This window comes from Triticum urartu, chromosome 3A (genome assembly GCF_056163025.1).
Source record: "Triticum urartu cultivar PI428250 chromosome 3A, HENAU_Tu73, whole genome shotgun sequence".
Lineage (NCBI taxonomy): Eukaryota > Viridiplantae > Streptophyta > Magnoliopsida > Poales > Poaceae > Triticum > Triticum urartu.
Window position 1 is genome coordinate 638,571,249 of NC_141875.1, and position 24,538 is coordinate 638,595,786.

A 24,538-nucleotide genomic window follows, 5' to 3' on the forward strand; every position below is an offset into this window, starting at 1 on the left:
CTCATCCCTACAAAATCATATAGTCTGGCTATGCTCCATCTTCACCACACAAAGCATTCACATCATGCACAACCCCGATGACAAGCCAAGCAATTGTTTCATACTTTTGACGTTCTCAAACCTTTTCAACTTTCACGCAATACATGAGCGTGAGCCATGGACATAGCACTATAGGTGGAATAGAATATGATGGTGGAGAAGACAAAAAGGAAAAGATAGTCTCACATCAACTAGGCGTATCAACGGGCTATGGAGATGCCCATCAATAGATATCAATGTGAGTGAGTAGGGATTGCCATGCAACGGATGCACTAGAGCTATAAGTGTATGAAAGCTCAAACTGAAACTAAGCGGGTGTGCATCCAACTTGCTTGCTCATGAAGACCTAGGGCATTTGAGGAAGCCCATCGTTGGAATATACAAGCCAAGTTCTATAATGAAAATTCCCACTAGTATATGAAGGTGATAACTCAAGAGACTCTCTATATGAAGAACATGGTGCTATTTTGAAGCACAAGTGTGGTAAAAGGATAGTAACATTGCCCCTTTTTCTTTTTTTTTCTTTTTTTTGCGGGCTTCTTTGCCCCCCCTTTTTTATTTAGGCTTCTTTGGCCTCTCCTTTTTTTTCTCTTTTTTTGGGCAATGCTCTAATAATGATGATCATCACACTTTTATTTACTTACAACTCAATATTACAACTCGATACTAGAACAAAGATATGACTCTATATGAATGCCTCCGGCGGTGTACCGGGATGTGCAATGATCTAGCGTAGCAATGACATCAAAAAATGGACAAGCCATGAAAACATCATGCTAGCTATCTTACGATCATGCAAAGCAATATGACAATGAATGCTCAAGTCATGTATATGATGATGATGGAAGTTGCATGGCAATATATCTCGGAATGGCTATGGAAATGCCATGATAGGTAGATATGGTGGCTGTTATGAGGAAGGTATATGGTGGGTCTATGGTACCGGCGAAAGTTGCGCGGTACTAGAGAGGCTAGCAATGATGGAAGGGTGAGAGTGTGTATAATCCATGGACTCAACATTAGTCATAAAGAACTCACATACTTATTGCAAAAATCTATTAGTCATTGAAACAAAGTACTACGCGCATGCTCCTAGGGGGATAGATTGGTAGGAAAAGACCATCGCTCGTCCCCGACCACCACTCATAAGGAAGACAATCAATAAACACCTCATGCTCCGACTTCGTTACATAACGGTTCACCATACGTGCATGCTACGGGACTTGCAAACCTCAACACAACTATTTCTCAATTTCACAATTACTCGACTAGCATGACTCTAATATCACCGCCTTTATATCGCAAAACTATTGCAAGGAATCAAACATATCATATTCAGCGATCTACAAGTTTATGTAGGATTTTATGACTAACCATGTGAATGACCAATTCCTGTCATCTCTCTAAATAGATATAAGTGAAGCAAGAGAGTTTAATTCTTTCTACAAAAGATATGCCCACGCTCTAACAAATATAAGTGAAGCAAAAGAGCATTCTACAAATGGCGGTTGTCTAAGTGAAGAGAAACAGGCAATCCAAACTTCAAATGATATAAGCGAAGCACATGAAGCATTCTATAAAGCCATACTCAAAAGATATAAGTAAAGTGTAAATAGCATTCTATAAATCAACCAAGGACCATCTCATACTAGCATGGTGCATAAAAAAATAAAAGCCTAAATGCAAAAGATGCTCCAAGACTTGCACATATCGCATGAACGAAATGAATCCGAAAACATACCGATACTTGTTGAAGAAAGAGGGGATGCCTCACCAGCATCCCCAAGCTTAGATGCTTGAGTCTCCTTGAATATTTACTTGGGGTGCCTCGGGAATCCCCAAGCTTGAGCTCTTGCCTCTCTTCCTTCTTCTCACATCGAGACCTTCTCAATCATTGAACACTTCATCCACACAAAACTTCAACAGAAAACTCGGTAAGATCCGTTAGTATAATAAAACAAATCACTACTCTAAGTACTGTTGCAAACCAATTCATATGTTGTTTTTTCATTGTGTCTACTGTAATATAACTTTTTCATGGCTTAATCCACTGATATGAATTGATAGTTTCATCAAAACAAGCAAACTATGCATCAAAAACAGAATCTGTCTAAAGCAGAACAGTCTGTAGAAATCTGAACATTCACCATACTTCTGATAGTTGAAAAATTCTGCCAAAATTAGGAAAAATAAATAATTTGTACAGCAAGACAGTGAAAAAAGAATCAGAACCATTTGACGTTCCAGTAAAAAATTAAAATTCATGCACTATAGCCAAAGTTTCTGTCCTGCACCGCACAAACCAACAAGCATCGTAAACATCCTAAAGGCAAATCTTGGCACATTATTTTTATAATACAATGGAATTGTATAAGGGGATAATTATTTTTGTTGAAAAGTTTCTGTAATCAAGATTCACAAAGTTGCCGTGAGCATGAACAAAGTTCAAGGCTAGCTCCCACTTCAACAATGCTTGTCTCTATCACTTTCACTTTCCTTTTTGAAAAAGTTTTGGGTTTCCCTATTTATTTTTGTTGTTTTTAAACTATATGAAAGCACTCAACAGAAATAAATGACTCTCTAAAACTTCCGGGTTGTCTCCCTGGCAGCGCTTTCTTTAAAGCCATTAAGCTAGGCATATAGTGCTCAAGTAATGGATCCACCCGGATCCCAAGGTATATCAAAGCCAATTTTAATTAACAATGATTTGTAATTTAGTGGTGAGCACAAGGTAACATATATCATGTAATGACGAAGTCTAACTCTCTTCCTATGCATCGGCATGTCATAAAAGAACAATTCATGCACACATAGTAAAGGCCAATGCATAGTATAAACAGTTTCTTGCAATTTTATCGTATTGCAAACATAGAGAGGTGGAGATATAGTTCCTCTCTCATAACAATTGCAAGTAGGAGCAGCAAGCACATGCATATTATATTCATCAAAATCATCATGTGCAACGGTAAAAGGCAACCCATCAATATAATCCTTAATAAGTGCAAACTTCTCCGATATAGTGTAGTTGGGAGAATTCAAAAAGATAATAGGACTATCATGCGTGGGTGCAATAGTAACAATTTCATGTTTAACATAAGGAACTATAGCAAGTTCATCTCCATAAGCATAATTCATATTGGCATCTTGGCCACAAGCATAGCAAGCATCATCAAAAAGGGATATTTCAAAAGAATCAACGGGATCATAACAGTCATCATAGCAATCATCCTTCGGTAAGCACGAAGGGAATTTAAACAATTTATGAGTTGAAGAGTTACTCTCATTAGAAGGTGGGCACGGGTAGCTAATCCGCTCTTCCTCCTTTTGTTCTTCGCTCTCCTCGTCGTCTTTTTCATCCAATGAGCTCACAGTTTCATCAATTTCTTCTTCCATAGACTCCTGCAAAATATTAGTTTCTTCTTGGGCAGCGGAGTACTCCTCAATATATTGTTTAACATAGGCATTAGAAGCATAATTCTCATAACAATATTCAAGTATGGCAAAATTTTCAGATTTGTAAAGAGTAGCATCATACTTTTCAATCAAAGAAGCAATTTCAAAAGCACCCTTAAAAGCAACAAATTCTTCAATTTGTTGAACATCATAGTAACTATAAGCACCTTTAGCATACGAAGATACGATTCCATTATCACTAAACTCACATTGGTAGGGAAGGTGTTTCTTAGGGTTTTCAGAACAACAAGTAAAATCATAATAATAGCATAAATTCCAAGCATAGCATTGCATAGTATTAATTTGATGCTGTAAAAGTTTCCCTTTTTGAGATATACGGTGTCGCACATAACAAGCATGCTCATCTAAAGATTTGCCCTCAACTAAGCTAGTTGGGGTTTCAGCACGAGCACATAGGGATCGAAGATGATCCAAGTAATAAGCTTCAGCAGTGTTAGATTTTGATTGGTTCTTCAACCATTGGTTCAGTAGGTACAACTAATTTTTTTGGTATTTTGTGTTTCCTACCCATAACTAAAGATAGGAAACAACTAAGAACAGCAAATAAAAATTACTTAGTGATAAAGCAAACAAGCACACACGAGAATATTCACCCCACGCTATTGCTCCCCGGCAACGGCGCCAGAAAAAGGTCTTGATAACCCACAAGTATAGGGGATCAATTGTAGCCTCTTTCGATAAGTAAGAGTGTCAAACCCAACGAGGAGCTAAAGGTAGAACAAATATTTCCTCAAGTTCTATCGACCACCGATACAACTCTACGCACGCTTGACGTTCGCTTTACCGGAAACAAGTACGAAACCGGAAGTACTTTGTAGGTGTTTTTGGGTAAGCTTTCAAGAAAGTAAAGAGCAAGTAAATAAAGACTAGGGGCTGTTTAGATAAATACACAACTAAATTAGTTTTAGTAAAGAGCTTGTTGTCACGAGAAAGTTATTTGTCCCTAGGCAATCGATAACTAGACCGGTAATCATTATTGCAATTTTATTTGAGGGAGAGGCATAAGCTAACATACTTTCTCTACTTGGATCATATGCACTTATGATTGGAACTCTAGCAAGCATCTGCAACTACTAAAGATTCATTAAGGTAAAACCCAACCATAGCATTAAAGTATCAAGTCCCCTTTATCCCATACGCAAACAACCTACTTACTCGGGTCTGTGCTTCTGTCACTCACGCCACCCACCATAAGCAAATCATAAGCATGTTGCAAACCCTACAGTGGGAATCCCTCACGCTTGCGCGACACGGAGAGCACCATAGGACAGCACCAATAATAAAGCATACAACTCAAACCAATCACGATCATCAAATAGCCATTAGGACAAAACAGATCTACTCAAACATCATAGGATAGCCATACATCATTGGGAAATAATATATAGCATTGAGCACCATGTTTAAGTAGAGATTACAGCGGGTAAGAGAGAGGTTACACCGCTGCATAGAGGGGGGAAGAGTTGGTGATGATGGCGGTGAAGTTGTTGGTGAAGATGGCGGTGATGACGATGGCCCCGGCAGCGCTCCGGCGCCACCGGAAGCAAGGGAGAGAGGGCCCCCCTTCTTCTTCTTCTTCCTTGACCTCCTCCCTAGATGGGAGAAGGGTTTCCCCTCTGGTCCTTGGCTCCCATGGCGTGGGAGGGGCGAGAGCCCCTCCGAGATTGGATCTATCTCTCTGTTTCTGCGTTCTCTTCTGGCTCTGTTTCACCGTTCGTATATATATGGAGATCCATAACTCCGATTGGCCTGAAACCTTCGCCGTGATTTTTTTCTCGGATATTAGCTTTCTTGCGGCAAAAGAAGAGCGTCAACCGCCTTACGGTGGGCTCACGAGGGTAGGGGGCGCGCCCTAAGGGGGGGGGGCGCCCCCCTGCCTCGTGACCACCTCGGGCACTAGTTCGCGTTGATTTTCCCTCCGATTCCATATTTTCCAAAAATAAGCTCCGTCCGTTTTTATCCCGTTTGGACTCCGTTTGATATGGATATTCTGCGGAACCAAAAACATGCAACAGACATGAACTGGCACTGGGCACTGGATCAATATGTTAGTCCCAAAAATAATATAAAAAGTTGCCAAAAAGTATATGAAAGTTGAATAATATTGGCATGGAACAATCAAAAATTATAGATACGATGGAGACGTATCAGGAAGCGTTACAAGAACGTGGATGAAGGAGTCGTACTCGCAGCGATTCAAATCGCGGTAGATTCCGATCCAAGCGCCGAACAACGCCACCTCCGTGTTCAACACACGTGCAGCCCGATGACGTCTCCCACGCCTTGATCCAGCAAGGAGAGAGGGAGAGGTTGGGGAAGACTCCGTCCAGCAGTAGCACGACGGCGTGGTGGTGTTGGAGCAGGGTGGTACTCCGGCAGGGCTTCGCCAAGCGTCGCGGGAGGAGGAGGAAGTGTTGGGGAGGGGGAGGGTTGCGCCTTGGATGTGGTGTTGCTGCCCTCCCACTTCCCCTCTATTTATAGGGGCAAGGGGGAGGGGGGCCGGCCCCCTCCAGATGGATCTAGAGGGGGGGCAAGGGGGGCTTGCCCCCCAAGCCAAGGGAGGGGCGCCCCCTTTAGGGTTCCCCCAAACCCTAGGCACATGGGCCGTAGGGGGTTTGGTGCCCAGCCCACCTAGGGGCTGGTTCCCCCTCCATATTCAGCCCATAGGGCCCTCCGGGGCAGGTGGACCCTTGGAACCCTTTCAGTGGTCCCGGTACAATACCGATAAACCCCCGAACACTTCCGGCGACCGATAAGGACTTCCCATATATAAATCTTTGTCTCCGGACCATTCTGGAACTCCTCATTACGTCCAGGATCTCACCCGGAACTCCGAACAACATTCGCTAACCACGTACAAACTTTCCCCATAACCCTAGCGTCATCGAACCTTAAGTGTGTAGACCCTACGGGTTCGGGAATCATGCAAACATGACCGAGACATCTCTCCAGCCAATAACCAACAACGGGATCTGCATACCCATGTTTGCTCCCACATGTTCCACGATGATCTCATCGGATGAACCACGATGTCGAGGATTCAATCAATCCCGTATACAATTCCCTTTGTCTACCGGTATAGCACTTGCCCGAGATTCGATCATCGGTATATCGATACCTTGTTCAATCTCGTTATGGCAAGTCTATTTACTCGTTCCGTAACACATCATCCCGTGACCAACCCCTTAGGCACATTGAGCTCATTACGATGATGTCTTACCGAGTGGGCCCAGAGATACCTCTCCGTCATACGGAGTGACAAATCCCAGTCTCGATTCATGCCAACCCAACAGATACTTTCGGAGATACTCGTAGCGCACCTTTATAGCCACCCAGTTACGTTGTGACGTTTAGCACACCCAAAGCATTCCTGCGGAATCCGGGATTTGCACAATCTCATGGTCTAAGGAAAAGATACTTGACATTAGAAAAGCTTTAGCAGACGAACTACACGATCTTGTGCTATGCTTAGGATTGGGTCTTGTCCATCACATCATTCTCCCAATGATGTGATCCCGTTATCAATGGCATCCAATGTCCATGGTCAGGAAACCGTAACCATCTATTGATCAACGAGCTAGTCAACTAGAGGCTCATTAGGGACATGTTGTGGTCTATGTATTCACACATGTATTACGATTTCCGGATAACACAATTATAGCATGAACAATAGACAATTATCATGAACAAGGAAATATAATAATAACCACTTTATTATTGTCTCTAGGGCATATTTCCAACAGAAAAATCAACGACGGCGGCGCCGCCGGAGTAGAGAAACCCTAAACAAGAGGCTAAGATAACTCGTCCTAAATCTGCTGTGGTAACAGGCACTCTGTGTTAGCTTTGTGCTCAGCTATATCCATGTACATGAATTATGAACTTCATGCCACAACACAATTCATTTATGCATGTGGATTTACACACTGTTATTATCACACTTGTTTGGCGGCGCGCCACAGGTAAGAGGACGGTGTATTATTTAGATCAAGGGATCACGCCGCCAAATCCAACATCGGTTTAGGCGAGAAGTGCACAAGAACCATGTTATGTTAGGTTTCTATCCATGAAACCTGGCCTAAGGCGTCTCCAACGCTCATCCTCAAATCTCCCACATCCGTTGGACCGTGTTATCTGGACCGCCGAAGCCATATAACGTGATTTTGTATCGGTCCGCATCACGGTCCGGGCATATTTCTCCCGTAAATCGAAGACAAACGTGGGGGCTTTATGGAAGTTCAGGCCGCTGCAATGCCCGCTTCTGACTGTCTTAGCCCACCCAAAACTCCTCCTCTCCCTCGCACATGCTTTCCATCTGAAACGGTCAGCGTCGCTCCCGAGCGTTAACGCCCACTTTCATGTCCGGCTAGAGCAGATGTGATCGCTCACTGGCGCCGGCATTGAAGCGGCGTGCAGGTTGAGAGAGCGCTGCCCGCGCCGCTTTCCGGTGCAGGCGACTGCTCTGTGTTCAAAGGACATGACGGCCGCTCGTCCTTCCGTCTTCCGCCCACGTTAATGACACATGGTTACCGAGGCGGCTACTCCAGCGCCACCACCCGTCCCTCTATCTCCCACCATTGCTATATAAACCGCTGCCCCGGCCATAGCCGTCGTCATCCGCCTCCGATTCCTCCTTGTATCACTCCCACCATGGATTCCTCCCCTCACCAAAACTCTCTAGGACCGGCTGACGCCGGACTAGAAGAAGGAGATGGCCGCCATTGCTATCGGCTAGCTGGCCGACAGGTAGCCGGAGGATGACGACGTCCTAATGGAGGACGCGGTCGACGACGTGCCGACGCCACCCTCCAGGTCCGCGGCACCCTCCTCCTCCTTCGCGCCACCCTCGCCCGTGCATTGCACCATGACCATCGGCGAGGCCCGTGCCCGTTACATGGACAGGGTGCAGGAGGAGCAGTTCCGAGAGGCGCAGGCCGACCCCGCGTACAACCACCACCTCCTCCAAGAGCACCTGGAAGTGCAGGAACAACTCGCCAATGGTAGGGCGGTCGCACCGGACGCATACCTGGTGGAGCAAGAGGCGTTGCTCGAGTCTATCGCTCTGCCCGCGAGATCTATCTCGCCCGCTAGTGGTACTGCCAGCGGATGGCGTAGGTGGTGGCCGCCTACAAGGAGTGCGATGAGGCGGGCGAGGCGGTGTTCGATGAGACCGACGGGGAGGAGGACATCGCCGAGGCCATGCCCAGCCGCCACGACCATGAAGCAGGCACATCCACAGGTGCCGCCAGCAGCGAAGAAGAGTAGTGCATGGTTAGTTGCCGCTTGGATCCCAGGAAAACCACCGCTCCTCCCCTCCCATTGACACCAAGCTTGGTGGGCTCAACATCGACGGCCGATTAGCCGCTTGGCAGCGACGTGGAGGCGGACAACTTCACTTCTCGGGTCTCCGGAGGCGGAGGTTATGGAAGCGGAGCTGGAAAGCGCCGAGGTGGAGCTGGACAAGGAGAAGTTTCGGTTCTCGAGGCTCATGGCCTGACACGGGGAACGGACGCCGACGACCATTTAGATTACGTATTAATTATAACTCCATAGTCGGACTAGCGCCGTAGTTGATATAAATGTAATGAAATTCGTCATGTTTATATGAAATCCAGTCATGTTTGAATGAATTTCTTTCGACTAGTTTGAATTGCTGGCCCGATGTATGTGGGTAGCGTTGGATGACGACCTCCCGCATCCATGTCCACGGACGGATGCGGGAGAAAATTTGCCGGTTGCAGTTGAAGATGCCCTTATTGACCATTCCGCGGACAAATGTGGGAGGAAATTTGCCGGTTGCAGTTGGAAATGCCCTGACGTGCTCAGTATTGTTCACGAATAGCAGCTGCCTACTAGTATAGCGGAAGCTCCCGAAGGAAATACACTTTGGTTCCTTGTTGTATATACACCCTATATGAAGATTTTTTTAATAATTAAACAAAAAGTAAAAATAGTTCAAAAGTATTTTTAGATTAAACTTGACTTTGTTTTGCACTAGTATATAAATTTTCACGAAAAAAACCAACATCGAATTCAGGGCAAAAAAAGCAAAATTTATTTGCTATTATAGGTCACTACCACACTATTTTGACCGAAAATTTGTCTTTTTTAAAAAAAAAGTCAAAGAGTGATTTTATTTTTTTGAGATTTTTCTCACAAGTATAATAAAAGATCAAGTTTATTTTAAATATATTTTCAGTTTTTTTTTGCTTTTTGTTGTATTGCTAATTTATTTTTCCATATGGGGTACCCAGTAACCAAACGTTCCCGTCCAGGGCCAGATCTATACATGGGTTACCACTTACCACGACGACCATCAAGCGCATGTTGCAGAGTGAGGCGCATGCTAATAATCAAACTTGTGTGCGGTAAATTATTGTACCGATGCCACTTATGGTGGATGCAGAATATGAGTTACATGTACATCTTATTTAGACACTTTTGCAATGCAAAGGTCCACCAAATACTGGCATCGCATGCAGGAGCATGTGAGCAGATAGGTGTCACCGTAGGTAGGATTGTATCACGCTGGCAGTCACAGGTGGGCACGACCGCACGACGCAGGAGCTCAGTAGTAGCTGTGCTTCTTGGGCTGTGCGCACCCGCCGCCATAGCCGCCGCCGCTGCCGAGCTGCTGGTGGCGCTCGTACGCCGCGTAGTACTGCGTGCCGCCGGGCGCCGCAAGGCCCACCTCCTCCTCTTCGCAGTCGCTATCCTCCTCGCTCTCTTCGTCGCTCTCACACCCCTGATCGAACCGCTGCTTCTCTCTCTCACGGCGTTGGGCAAGAGCATCATACCCTGCGACGCCGCCGGCGCCGCACCCTTGCTGCGGGTACGCATTTTGCACGCCGCCGTAGCCCCCGTGCTGCTTCTGGACGACATCGGCGGCGCGCCCTTGCTGGTACGACGCGTTCTGCGCCACGCCGCCGTGGTAGAAAGTGGTGTTACTGGTGTACCCTCCGGCGTCGGCACCATGCTGGTAAGCCATCTGTCCGCCGCCGTAGCCGTGCTTCGTCTGCTTCGCGCCGCCATGGTGGAAAGCAGCGTCGTACCCTCCGGCATCTGCATCGTGCGCGTAAGCCTTCTGCCCAGCGCCGTAGCCGTGCTTCTGCGTCGCGCTGCCGTGGTGGACACCGCCGTACCCTCCGGCGTCGCTCCCGTGCTGGTACGCCTTCTCCCCGTAGCCGTGCTTCTGCACCGAGCTGTCGTGGTGGACGCCGTCGTACCCTCCCGCTGCAGCGCCATGCTGGTACTGCTCGCCGCCGTAGCCGTGCTTCTTCACGACGCCGTAGCTGTCGTGGTGGAGGGCGGCGGCGGCGCTCCCATGCTCGTACGCCTTGTGCTCGCCGTAGCCGGGCTTCTGGACCGTGCAGTCCACGTACGCCTTCTGCTCGCCGTAGCCGTGCGCCTTCTCGCCGTAGCCATGCTTCTGGACCTTGCTGTCCTGGTGGAGAGCGGTGTACCCCTTGAGATTGCCTTCATGCTGGTACGCCGTATGCTCGCCGCCGTAGCCGCTCTTCTGGACCTTGCTGTCCTGGTGGTGACCACCGTACGCCTTCTGCTCGCCGTAGCCATGCTTCTGCGCCGAGCTGTCATGGTGGGCCTCGGCCCCATAATGCTGGTAAGCCTTCTGCTCACCGTAGCCATGCTTCTGCGTCGTGGCGCCGGTGCTGTCGTGGCTGGCAGCGTCGTAGCCTCCATGCTGGTACGACGACGCCTTCTGCCCACCGTAGCCGCCGTGCTTCTGCACGGAGCTTTCGTGGTGGTGAGCGCTGTACCCTCCGGCGCCGCTCTCATGCTGGTACGACGACACCTTTTGCTCGCCGTAGCCTCCGACGTCGCTCCCGTACGCCTGCTGCCCGTAGCCGTGCTTCTGCACTTCGGCGTCCTCGCTGCACAGCTCCGTGAGGGAGGCCGTCTTGTACCCCGCCTGCTTCTCGTTGAGGCTCATGTGGCTGATCTCCGTCACGACGGTGGTCACCGAGTCGGAGTTGTGGGTGTGGTAGCTTATCACGGGCTTGCTCTGGCCGTAGCCGCCGCCGAAGCCCAAAGCACGCTTGACGATGGACATGGCTGCTTGCTTGCTTGCTCTGACTACTACGGCTAGCTTGCTTGGTTTGCTAGTTGCTTTGTGCTGGTGTGCCTCTGTGGCCTTGGGAGGTAGGGTTTTATAGGCGCCGTGGCGAGGGCGGGAGCCAGCATTTGTGCCTGGTAGTGGTATCGTAGCAGATGGATATATGCTCTAACTTTATATCTGGTCAAGCATCTAGTGATTCGGACCTAATTTCCATGCGTGGCGGGAACAATAAGGCTAGTCATAGTGGGGAGTATCATATACTAGTATCATGCATATGATACTAGTGTATGATATTACTTTCATAATGCATAGTATCATAAAATAGTATCATAGGTGATCGTATTTATTGCCATGCATGACACAAAGTAGCATAGCATTTAACATGATACGGTATCTACTTATGTTACTCTAACCTTCTCTCTCTTCTTTAATTGTGTGCCACATAAGTATGTTTGTTAGTCCCAAGTGCATGTTACCGGTTATGTCACCCCCACTATGGTCAGCCTAATGCTAAACATGCAAAGAGTTACACGCAATTACACGCTGACTAGGATTTTTTTTCATCTACTAACCAATCATAAACTTGCCCCCCCCCCTAATTTTCAGGGGGATGGGCCGTCTCCCCACCTATTTACCAATCAAATTAACCCTCTTTGTAAAACCTTGTAACTCGTTTGTACATGTAGCATTACTCGCCAAATTTCCAAGCATCTTGTATGGAGTATGTCCAAATTTCCAAGCATCTTGTGATTATTGGAAGATAAGGCCAAGATCCTATTCGCGAGCCATATTTGATGGTCTATTTTCTTCCCGGGCCTGGGGGGATGCTTACTTATCATATTTTATAGTGAAATGATTTGAAAATTTGTGCTAATGTGTCACAAAAATAGAATTTTTTTTTTCTTTCGAAAAGAGTATAGAAACCACAGGCACTGCATGGATAGACTATGCAACATTCTATTATCGCTTTTTTTTAATAACCCAAGATCACAAAATGGAGGAAAAGATCAATTAAACCCATAACAAGGTTGAAACAACAAAAAGAACACATGATCATGATGCCTCATGTGTCACTAATCTAATTATTGTGTTGTAACCCGAATGACCATCTCTCAGCGGTTGCACCAGAGTCTATGCATGCTCAGCTCTCCTTCCCCCGAAGATAGGACTACACATATAGCCAATTGGTTGCCAGGGTTTAGAGAAGGTTCAACCCTAGTCTTCTGCATTCGCCATCTCAACAGTCACCGAGAGACTACTTGTTCTAGCCCAGCGGCATGATTCATCAATAATCAACCGATACAACTTATCCACCAACTGGCATCTTGCATTGAAAATCCAATCGGTTTTTCTTTCAGAAGGGAACAACAAATGAGAATGACCAATGAATTGCGCTACATGGAAGCAACCTTTGAGAAGGAATTATCCTGACATTCCGCTAATATGTGAAAGATGAGGTAGCAAAGTTAGGTGCCTACCTAGCCTCTTCCACAATCCAATAGAAAATTGACACGAGGTGAGTAAATGGCATGTCGTTTCTATCCTGTTGAAACAAAGTTGACAACAACTACGACGTGGCCAAACCCTTTCCTCAAGATTGTCAGGAGCTAAACTCCTCCCTTGTCCAGGCGAAAATCTTGCATTTAAGCAGAGCAAAAGATGTACCGAATAAGGTTGCTGAAATCAATCAAGTGCAAGCCAAATAACTGAAATATGCATGCAAATTTTGTCGAATAGATCCCGTTTTTAGTCCATCACCAAGTCAATGTATCATTTGTTCCAAGCAGAAGACCGTGGAACAACCTTTTTGATATCATGGTGAGTTCATGAAGGGAAGTCTGAGGGAGATCATTTTTCATGAACTTCATCCAGGCATCATCGTAAGAGCATCAGCCCCCGAGATATTCCTTTTAGTAAAACACTTTAGAAGGTTTGGCACGACAATTGCAAAAGGCGTCTCCAAGAGCCACCGATCTCCAAAGTTTTGTAGTCATGCCATCGCCCATATTCGCGTAAGTGTTTAAGATGCTTTGAGTTGCATCATCAATAGGGAGGGCGGTCCCATGCCTCGGCTTGTCAGGTTGCATCTAGTAAGAAGCTTCAGACATTGCTTTGGGCTCTAGTACAAGGAATTTCAAGCCCGCTTAACTCCTTTGGTTGACATACATTGGTCGAACGCACAAGACACCTCTTGCCATTGGCTACTTTAGAACCCCCCCCCCCCCCCCGGCACACACACACAAAATAAGGTTCCTCTCAACCTTCTCAATTAACCAAAGAGGCCACTCAATGATTATCATAGTGCTAGGCCATAGATGGTTCCTCTCTTAAGCCGATGAGAGGAACCATCTATGGCCTAGAACCCCTAAACACACAAAAAGAATTCTGAAAACCAAAGCTCATCTTTCCTCTTTAATATTAGCAACCGCGAGCAATGGTAGGTATTGAGAACTTGTTGTTGAAGACATAAGTGCTCGTGCTTTGTAAAATTCCCGGCAAGCAAGAACATATCACTGCACACAGTTGGTGGGCACACTAGGCTGCCAGGAGAAAGCGTCCACGAAGGACACATTTCCCCCATGCATTGTAGAATAGTAAAGAGGTTAATGTTTCGAAAAGAAGGGATGGTAGACCTCACATGCCTAGAGCACCGCCGATAAAAAAAATGTGGACTAGTGACTCAATGGTGGACTTGCAAAGCTGATGAGGTGATCATCTACTTGTGAGTTTGTCAGTAGTCCATAGGTAATTTTAAATGGTCTACCGTGCGAAGGGTTTGCATGTTTGGGGGCAACATGCCTCCCAGAAAAGGTTGAGAGTGCCTAGTTGGTCGGACCGGCATATAGAGCGAGATAAATCTAGTGGTCAACTTTTAGATGATTTTCTCTCAAAAAAACTTCCAAACGATTTTGTTAGGCTAGTCTAGGTAAAGTAAAAAAAGTCAACTCCAAAAGATGACGATCGGTAATGTTTTGGGGAGGGGCGTAATCTGTTGGCCTACCCATCAAGCCATGTTGAATGGTAGAACTACTTGGTTATCAAGCCATAAGTTATGGTTCTGGTACCTAGTTGCACCCAAAAAGAGTTGGGCATCTTGTCTTTATCATCAACTGGGGGATTCCAGTACAACAGAAGGCTTGTGGGGAGAGACAATTCGTGTTGAAGTCATCTTTAAAAAATATCTCCTGTGAATTTACCGTGTCTAGGATGTCGATGGCACCAAGGGGCTTCGGTAAGTCGACTAGGCTTTTTTGAATTGTCAATCGATTCAGAAAGCAACTTCAATTCAATGAAAAATGTAACTTGCACCTTTTAACTTTGTTGCATTTTCCCGCAAAAAAAACTTTGTTGCATTTTTCTGAGGAAGGGCGAAGTCTTAGCTTTTTCTAAACTTGAGTAGCAATGTTCTGACTTGATTGAGACTGAAGAAAACCCCCGCTGACTTAAAATTAGTAAAAACATAATTATACTCATCGTAACTCATCAATTCGTGAGTTTTCGGTTTGACCGCGAGCTAATGTTGTTGTTATAGGAGCCATTGAGACGCTTCAACTCGGAATTAAGCATTTTGATAGGGAAAAAGAGGGCCGGTCGAACAAATTTTTTTGCCAACATTTCGCTCTCCATCTCCTGCCGCGCGCCCTGACTTCCCTTCCCGAGTCAGAGGATCTGTATCCCCATCGCCCGAGCAAGCAAACTTAAGCTTGGCATTCTCATTTATTTTTCAATTTCTTTTTACCAATAGCATGTACATCGGCGTAGCCGGAGCTGTGGGGGTGGAGGTTCATGTGGGGGCTGGGGCCGGAGCTGGACGTAGCCGTGGCAATGGCCGCTGAACGGCATCGCCATCTCGCTCTCTGTTTCTTTCTGCTTCTCCGATCTGTGCAAGTGTGCCTCATGTACGTACGGCCTTGCGTGGATTCGCTTTTACAGAAGATGCTTATTATATCCGCGTTGTGATGGTGGATATGGCCCATGAAAGCGTCCGTGGCATGGCGACCGGCCGGCCGTCCTCCACTCAGGCGGGCATCTGGCGGTGGAGCATGCAGAGACAGCGTAAATCTGAGGCGGCAGGGATAAGAATAAGATCCTATTCGCTCGCCACATCGAACCTGCATATGGTAAAAGCAAAATATCCCGGTCAGGTTTGGGGGTCGCTGTTGAATTGCTGATCGATGCCCGGAAGACTGAGAGAGAGACTTCCTGTGCGATCTCCACAGTAACGCGATGCCCAGAACCTCGTACTACTTGTCTACAAGCAGAGATGCTTGGAACCATACACAGTCGGTGGAATACAAGCCACCGCAGGTGAATTTTGCAGCCATGCACATGGCGCTCTACTTCTACCAGCAGGGTTGTCTACTTGTCTTCCACCTTGCTCGTGGTGGCAGGCCGGCAGCGGCATGCAGGACCTAGAAGAGCAGCGAGGTGTCGCTTCCTCCTAATCGGCAGCACGCCATAGCAGTAAGTCGGACGCAACAATAACAATATTCCGCACACTCGTATCACGCGCAGCTTTTTTTCTAGGATATAACCAAGTTTTATTCATGAAAAACCTTTGAATGTGAGATACGGTTCTGGTCATGGGATTGGTCAAATCAGACATGGCGTCCCGGACCTAGCGACGCTTAAATGTAAAATCACATTGGAAATTTGGAATTGAGCTGAGTAGGAATCAATCTCGCTAATGATAGCTCCATATCTGCCACTAGATATTTTCTTGATTTTTTTGCGGCTTAATATCTGCCACTAGATATTTTCTTGATGCCCGCAATGACTTGTTTAGAATCTGATGCGATCACTGCCTGATGCAACTGGAGGTCTTCGGCAAGCGTAAGTGCCTCCCTGCATGCAATGGCCTCTAAGAGTTGCCGGGTGTCTACACCACCTGGGACCAGAGAAGAACTGCTCTTGTCCCGACATACTGCAGCCTCGCCTCCTCCTCTTCCCCTTCGAACTCCGGCATGTCGACATAGTGCCACATGAACAGGGACCCGAGATGGTGTGGACTTATTTCCGTAAAAGAACAGAGAGCAGAGGCCCAATTCTCTTCTTCCAAATCATGGGCTTGCGATAGGTCGTCGTGCCGAAAGGCCTGCCTGCACTTGCTCCCCGTGCTGTCATAAAATAAAATGAAAACTATTGCAGCAAGTATTCTAGTTTGCAATGGACTAGACAGGACGCTCCTGGAATGAGAGTCTCCAACGTGGTCGTGGATAGTTAAATAGCAGTTATGACAACGTGTTAAATTACTGCATGTGATGCCTCTTCAAACGATATAGCGGTGAGATAGCACACTATTTAAAACTATGACAGGACCAAGGAGAGCACCCTCAAGACCGGCCCAACAGGAGCTACAAATGCAAGTTCAAAAAATGTTCAGGAATTTAGAAAATGATTGCTGACTTGAAGAAAAAAATATTGGCAAATTTGAAAAAAAAATACTTTTTTGGATGAACAGGTGTGCTTTTTTTTGCGTTCTTGCCTAACAACAAACATTCCCTGTAACTACGCAAGAACTATTATCTCGCTTATACCAAGACTTTCTCTCTTCTCGCTTTAAACCTTTTCATGTAGTGTAAAGTGCTGGACCGGCCCATTTCTAGCTTTTGTTTACGCTTGCTTGCATGTTGTTTTATGTGTTCGCTGCGGTGGTTTTATTTGTTTTTTCTTTCTTTTGTTTTTCTTTCTTTCTTCCCCGGTTTTCTTTGGGGTTTTCTGTTTTCTTGGGTTTTTCATTAATTTTCTTCGTTCCTTTCTCTGTTTTATCTGTTTTTTCTCTTCCATTTTTTTGTTTTGTTTTTGTTTTTTATTGGTTTTTTCTTTCCTTTTTGTGTCTTCATTTCCTTTGATTTTTTTCTTTCTCAGGTTTTCTTCTTTTCTTTTCTGTGTTTTCGTTGTTTCCATTCTTTTGCACCGGTTTTCTTTGGATTTTCTTTTTCTTTTTTCTCTTGTTTTTTTGTTTCTTTCTCGTTTTCACTGGGTTTTCTTCTTTTTATTTCTTTTTGATGGTTTTCATCAGGTTTTTTCCCTTCTCTTTTCATATGTGAAAGTGCGTTATATCGACTAGAGGGGGGGGTGAATAGGCGATTTTTATGAAGGTCTTCAAAATGTGGAAGTTATGAAGACAAACAGCAGAGATATGCCTATTACTATGCAGCGGAAGTTAGATTACACTAGACAAGCCATGGTCAAGTATTCAATAGAGTGAAAGTACAATGACAAGTAGCTGCAGTGTAATAAGGATCAGGTAGGAAGAAGTTATGAAGCCAAACAAATCATACAGTTACGTTGTGAAGACAAAGGATATAGCAGGCATGTAATGGCTTCACAACGAGTAACAGTAAGTAAAAGGAAGTGAAGATGAAACCAGTGACTCGTTGAAGACAATGATGTGTTGGACCAGTTTCAGTTGCTGTGACAACTGTACGTCTGGTTGGAGCGGCTAGGTATTAAACCTTAGGACACACAGTCCTGGACACCCAGTCCTGAACACGCAGCTCAGGACACCAAGTCCTCACCGTATTCTCCTTGAGGTAAGGTCACATAGTCCTCGCCCAATCACTCAGGTAAGTCTTCAAGGTAGACTCCCAAACCTTCACAGACTTCGTTCACTGGCAATCCACAATGTCTCTTGGATGCTCAGAACGCGACGCCTAACCGTCTGGAGGATGCACATTCCTCAAGTGTAATAAGTCTTCAGATCACTCAGACAAGAAGACTTAAGTGATGCCCAATTTACTCTCGCTCTGGGTGGTTAGGGATTTCTCCTCGCTAGGAATTTTCTCTCAAAGGCTTCGAGGTGGGTTGCTCTCAAAACGACAAAAGTCGTGCACTGAAATCTGAGCAGCCAACGTTTATGGTTGTAGGGGGGTGGGCTATTTATAGCCACTTGGCAACCCGACCTGATTTGTCTGAAATGACCCTGGGTCACTAAGGAACTGACACGTGTCCCAACGGTCAGATTTCAAACTCACATGGCAACTTTACTTGGGCTACAAGCAAAGCTGACTTGTCCGGCTCTGGACAAGATTCGCTCTCATTGTCTTCACTCGAAGACATAGGTTTTTGGTTTAGGCATCACTTCAGTCATTCTGACTGGTTCTCCTGGACCCCACTTAACAGTACGGTGGTTCCTATGACTCAATACAAAAGAAAAAGAACTACGAAAGATCTAAGTCTTCGAGCTCCATAGGCTTCATATCGTGTCTTCTTTTGTCATAGTCTTCAATGTGAATATCTTCATATACCACCTTTTCAACGGGGAATATAGTCTGTGAAATTGTAAAGGATAAGGAATTGTCTTCATAAGTTGCAAGGGCTCCCCCTGAAGATGTGCATATAAGTTAATTTGCTTTTGGAGTGCAAATGCACATGGCAGGTTGTACTTGTGGAGATCCACTTTAGCTTATGATGACAATCCACTATGCATGTGAAAGTATATGAAGATAATGACATGCATAATGGAAAATGAACGTCTGCAGAATGAGATAAGTGCGGAATTTATCGTCGCACATGCGGAATTTATCTTCGCAAAACAGGGTGGCAAACAAGTAGCAGGCGACCATCTGGTTTAAGTGTTACAACTCATAAGAACCAAATGTAGCAAAAACGAGAGTTGTAAGCACGAAGCAAAATATAAGGCATCCGCCCATATGAACCCGCTTGAAGACTATCAATCTCATATGCTTCTCCCCCTTTTGTCAGTAATGACCAAAAAGGTTTGAAGACATAGAGTCTCTACTCGTTCCTATGAGGAGTAGGTGAAGCAGCAGGGTTGTTGATGTTGTTTGGCAGTGCGGAAGAGTTTGGAGGTGCTGAAGCAGATGGTGGTGAAGTAGCATCGTCTTCTTCCTCAATGATTCTGGCAGTGACTGTGGCAGCAGAGGAAGAAAACTCAGAGTCTTCAAGAGATGGAGTCCCCAGCAGCACAGCTCTTCGAGGAGGTGTGGAGTCAAACTTGAATCTCTCAGTGAAGCCATCCTCTTGAAGATCAGCTTCAGAAAGCATCATCGTTAGCCCTTTCCATGTGCGGCGACAGGTTTCATGGGCAACGAAAGCGTTCTTGGTGGCAAGATTTCGGATGCGATTTACATCCACCAAGAGGCTTTTCATCTGTCTCTTCAACCAGTCATGATGCCTATACTGCTTTTGATGAAGGGCCACAAGAAGCTCTCGGTCGTTGAGAACACGAGTGCGCTTCTTGGGTCTTGAAGCAGTTGCACTGTCAGTGGCTTCAGTTGAAGCAGGGTGTGGTGCACGTGTAGTGCCGGACAAAGGATACACCCTGGAGATGGCTTCAACACCTTCAACGTTTTGAGTGAAGCTCTGGTGTTCTGCATTCTGAAGACTCAGAGGTTGCTTGGCAGGTTCAGGATAGATGGCTTCAGCAGAGGTATCCACATCAGGCAAGAAGATCCGATGGTTGCGGGCTGAGGGCTGATACGAGATGGCAGAGTGAAGTTTGATCAGCCTCATTACCCAAGGAGCATAGAACTTTAAACCAAACAGATCTGAGCCTGATGCAGCTAGTTGGCGTATGAAGAAATCCTGTGCATTGAAGCATTTGCCATGAAGGATACAGAATATCAGAGTCTTCATTGCACCCTCGATCTTGGCATTTGGAGAGTGTCCTTTAATGGGTCAGAGAGTCCGCCGGATGATGTGATAGATGGTCCTGGGTAGGTACTCAAGGTCTTCAACGAAGAACTCTGTGGGATAGGGAGCATCGTGGGGCAATGGCTTCATCATGGAGAGCATCTGACTCATATTCGGTTCAGGCCTCTGAAATATGCTCTCAATAGCTTCAGTGTGTAGCCGACAGCCTTGCTCGCAGAATTCGCCTGGAGTGGGCAGGCCAGTGAGCTCAATGATATCAAATGCATTGGCTTCGTGATGAACGTTGCCGGTCATCCACTCCAGGACCCAAGTCTTCGGATCTCTGTTGTATCCTTTGATGTGCAGTGTGGCATAGAATTGTAACAGGAGCTCTTCGTTCCAATGCTCTTCAGCAGTGACAAACTGCAGCAGACCCACTTGTTTGAAGCAATCCAACGCTTCCTCTAGACAGGGCAGACCAGCAATAGCTTCAACATCAAGGCGCTTGTGCGGGAAAATGCGACCTTGGTTGTACAGTATGCAAGAGTAGTAGCTGCGCTGAGGATAGCTCCAGAACCTATCTGATGAAATCCTTTCCCTTGAATAGGGGTTCTTGGAGCTATTGAAGAAAGTATTATCTGCCCTGAAGCCATTGATGTTGAAGGAGCCAGGTGCTGATGCAGGACCTGGAAACCTTGGCAGTCTTGGGATTGGCTTCTGGACCTGAGGCCTGTGCTCAACATGATAGTTGAATTGGGGACAGGCAGCAGACTCAGGAACAGAAGCGGTGGGTTCAGTGGCTTCGCTGTCTTCAGAAGCTTTTGCTGGGGAGGGCTCCACATTAGCTTCGTTGTTGGTTGTGGCAGCCTCAAGATTTTCATCCTCCGCTTGACTAGCTGGAGGGTCGGTCACAAGCACGTTCTCCTGGAGAACTGCTTCTTGGTGGAGCAGAGGAGTGGGCTCTTGTGGTGCTTCTTCTGCGGCTGATGCAGCCGGAATGTCTTCAGCATAGACTTGAGGCCTTGGACCTTTGCGAAGCCTGCGGAACGCAGACGACGCCTGTGGGGTTGGAGTGGGCTGGGCCTCGTAGTCTTCTTCCTCTTGAGGGCGATCCGCCCATGAAGCATCCTGTGCAATTGGCGTCAGTGGACGACCAATGCTGATGAGTTCGCTGTGTTCTAACTGAGGAAGGGCTGCATCATCTTCTACATTGTCACGATGACCAATGTCTTCAGCAGCGATGGGATCAGCTGCTGGAATGTCTTCAGCTTCGGGAGCCTCTGTGGAAGCAGGCTCATGAACCGTCAGTTGACGTTCTGCGTCAGGGTGAACCATAGAAATAGGTTCAACTATCAAGGGCTCTGTGGGAGCAGCCCGAGATTTCTTGGTCTTTCTCTTTTTCTTGCTGGGGGCAGTAGGAGAGGCTTCAGAGCTTTTCCTCTTACTGGCTTCAGCCTCAGCAGTTCTTGTCTTCTTGAGCTCTGAAGCTGTTGACAGGCTCTTTGGCTTCGAGCCAGTCATTGCAGTTGGGAAGACAAGCGGAACTGCTTCCTGCCTTGGTGCCTCTGGTTCAGCTGGAACAGTCTTCTTCTTTTTCTTTGCGGCCATCTTGGGGTCGATGCCAGGACGCCCAAGTGCCTTGCGCTTCTCAGCCTCATTGTAGGCTTGCACACATCTGTCAGCCAGAGTCTTCATCCGCTCACGTGAACCCTGAGCTTCTGCACGCTTCTTCAGAAAGTTTTCCTTTAGCTCATGCAACATGATCTTGAAGCTCTTCACTTCTTGCACGATGAGCTTGGCCATATGCTTCTTGAACTGAGCCTTTTCATGATCAATTTTCTGCTTCAGTTCAACTATGCGCTGGGCAATAGCAAGTTCTGAAGCAATAGCGCCTTGGAAGGCGACGCTGAGGCCAACGGGCAGCTGTAGATGTTCAAAGATGATGTTTGGTGTGGCAAACCACTCGTCAATGAAGTTGTGGATGATGGTGACATCAAAGAGAGGCAGATTGTTGAAGATTTCTGCTTCTTCTTTGCTCTTGATGAGTTGCTCAAGAGCATCATCTCCAAGATCTTCATCACTCGACAGATCAATGGCTTCGCTGCGCAGGATGGCAGCAGCTGTGAGCTCTTTGCCAGTGTGAGACGGAGGCATCTTGTCCTTTTGGTGCCTTGAGATGCGTGATAAGTCTTCAGACTGCACACTGTCTTCAGGAGGTGCAGTCGCCAATGGCTTCGCCTTTAAGATTTTTGGTGAAGGGGCTGGCTTTGAAGCTTTTGGCTTCTTCAACTGCTTAGGCTTCGGCACTGCAGGCACTGCAGGCGCTTCATCAGACTCAGTGTCAGCTGCAGGCTCATCCACTGCAGTCCCTTGAACCAAGATGTAAGTGATGAGGCCTTCAAGGTTGGCATACGGACCGATGACATTGGGTTCTGCTTCTCGTGTGCCATCTGCCCTTGGTGCTGAGGGACCAGGGTTGAAGTCTAACCCAAATTTCTTCTTGTTCTGCTTCGCTGAGTTTTGGGCAAACTGGAAGTTGCGCTTGAACAGATTGTCGTCACGACACCAGAGTAGTGACGACGGATGTGCATCATCAGGCTGTGGCCCACGAACCATGCATGGATAGAAGCTTTGGGCAATAGCTTCATCTCTGGACCTGGGTACAAGGTTCTTGTATAAGATGTCTCCCCACGGTCTTTTGATGGCACTCTTCTCAGCATACTCTTGGGTTGTGAAGCGGTACTTGAACCATTGTTCTGCCCAATAGCGTCGAATCCATTGGATTCGGGTCTTGCGCTGACCATAATTCTCTTCAGGATCTGTTTTATACATTTCTACCAGTTCATCAGGCAGATCTTTGGATGTTCCTCCACGTCGCTGTCTGCCCCCCTTCCTTGCTGCTGTTTCTGAAGCCATAAACTTTAACTTGGAAGGCTTCAAGATGTTCAAAGGCTTCAAAGGGTTTCTTTTGCTGGACCAACAGGAACTGGCTTCAGGAGAATTTATGTGATGCTGTAAGAATTCTGCAAATGAATGCAGACTATGAGAACCAAAGGATTCTCCCACGGACATGTACCTGTGACAGCATTAAGGTGCGAGGGAAGGGGAAGAGGTCATATGCATTCTGAGAAGATTTTGAAGATAAATCAGTTTAGAAGACATTGACCTCATCGTGCGAAGACATTCACTCATAGAAAAGAAGTTGGTTCCAGATTTGTACGAACCCACAGATCAGTACAAGTGAGGAATCTAACTACTTCATGAAGCACAAGTGAATATACTAGGCATGTTATGAGATGCAGTTTGAGAGAGATCTAGTGTGTGTGAGCAGAAACTGCTTGTGGTAGAAAGTGACAGATCAATAGGATCAACGGTGCTATAAAAAGACAGTTTTATTTACCACACTGAGAACTGCTAGACGGAGCGAGAGATGAGGCCGAGCAGTTCACTCGTCCGTGCCCTAACTTGGCGACGGAGGAGACCTACGGCGACGGCGGAGAGGACGATGTCCGCCGTCGGCGTGAAGACGGCGTCGGAGAGGTTGCGGCAGCGAAGTGCTTCATCGCCGGCGTCGTCGAGAGCTAGCGGTGGCGCTAGGGTTCGTGCGAGGGTGGAAGAAGAGATAGTTACCGCTGTGAGTGTGTATTTATAGGCACAAGGGCGGCACTGTGCTATTACACAGGTGCCCCTGGCGATTCGCATCTGAGGAACGCGTGGCCAGTTTGCGGACGTTTGGGGTTTGTTCCACGTCCCACGCACGCCTGGATTGTCGGGTGGTCGTTCCTGCTTCTCCGGATTTTATGTGGAGGAATGAGCATTGAAAACGAACTTTATGGTTGTCTCTATATCTTCTGCTGACAAGGACGCGGTGAAGACATTCGACAGTTTCAATAGAATGCATATGACTTAGAGAGATAGAGTTTGAGATAGAAAGCATAGAGAAGTTTGGGGTCCGATCACATTCACTTAGTTCAAAAGATTCAACACGAAGACATAGCTATAAGTGAATGCTGTAGAGGACAGAACACTAGTATATATATATATATATAATCAACGTAGTGAAGATAATCATGAAGACATGTTGAGATTGAAGCCAAACCAAATATGAAGACATTGCAAGGTAACGCCATTAGAGAAACACTTCAAAATAAAACGTTTGGTGGTGGCGTTACCCACCGTATAGGAAGTATTAGACCCAGACACGGCGCATAATTATCGTGGCGCTCCGAAGTCAAATTCCACATTAATGTATTCACACTTAGAATGTATGTCTTCATTGATTGAAGATATACTTTACTTCGTGTGTTGCATATCTAAGTCATCTATATGCATAAGGGTTAGGATGTGTGC

General features: G+C 46.4%; 1 protein-coding gene across 2 annotated transcripts; it reads right to left on the reverse strand.

Moving 5' to 3' along the window:
* Positions 1-9,863: 9,863 nt before the first annotated feature.
* On the reverse strand, positions 9,864-11,669 carry LOC125531685 (uncharacterized). Of its 2 annotated transcripts, XM_087513752.1 has the most exons (2): positions 11,069-11,669; positions 9,864-10,897 (listed from the first exon to the last, which is right to left on the reverse strand). In XM_087513752.1, the coding sequence occupies exons 1-2, from the start codon at positions 11,582-11,584 to the stop codon at positions 10,082-10,084; spliced, it is 1,332 nt and encodes a 443-aa protein (XP_087369878.1). In that variant the 5' UTR covers positions 11,585-11,669; the 3' UTR covers positions 9,864-10,081. The 2 variants fall into 2 exon arrangements, with proteins under 2 accessions (XP_087369878.1, XP_048551956.2); XM_048695999.2 differs by having other exon boundaries at positions 9,864-11,669.
* Positions 11,670-24,538: the final 12,869 nt, after the last annotated feature.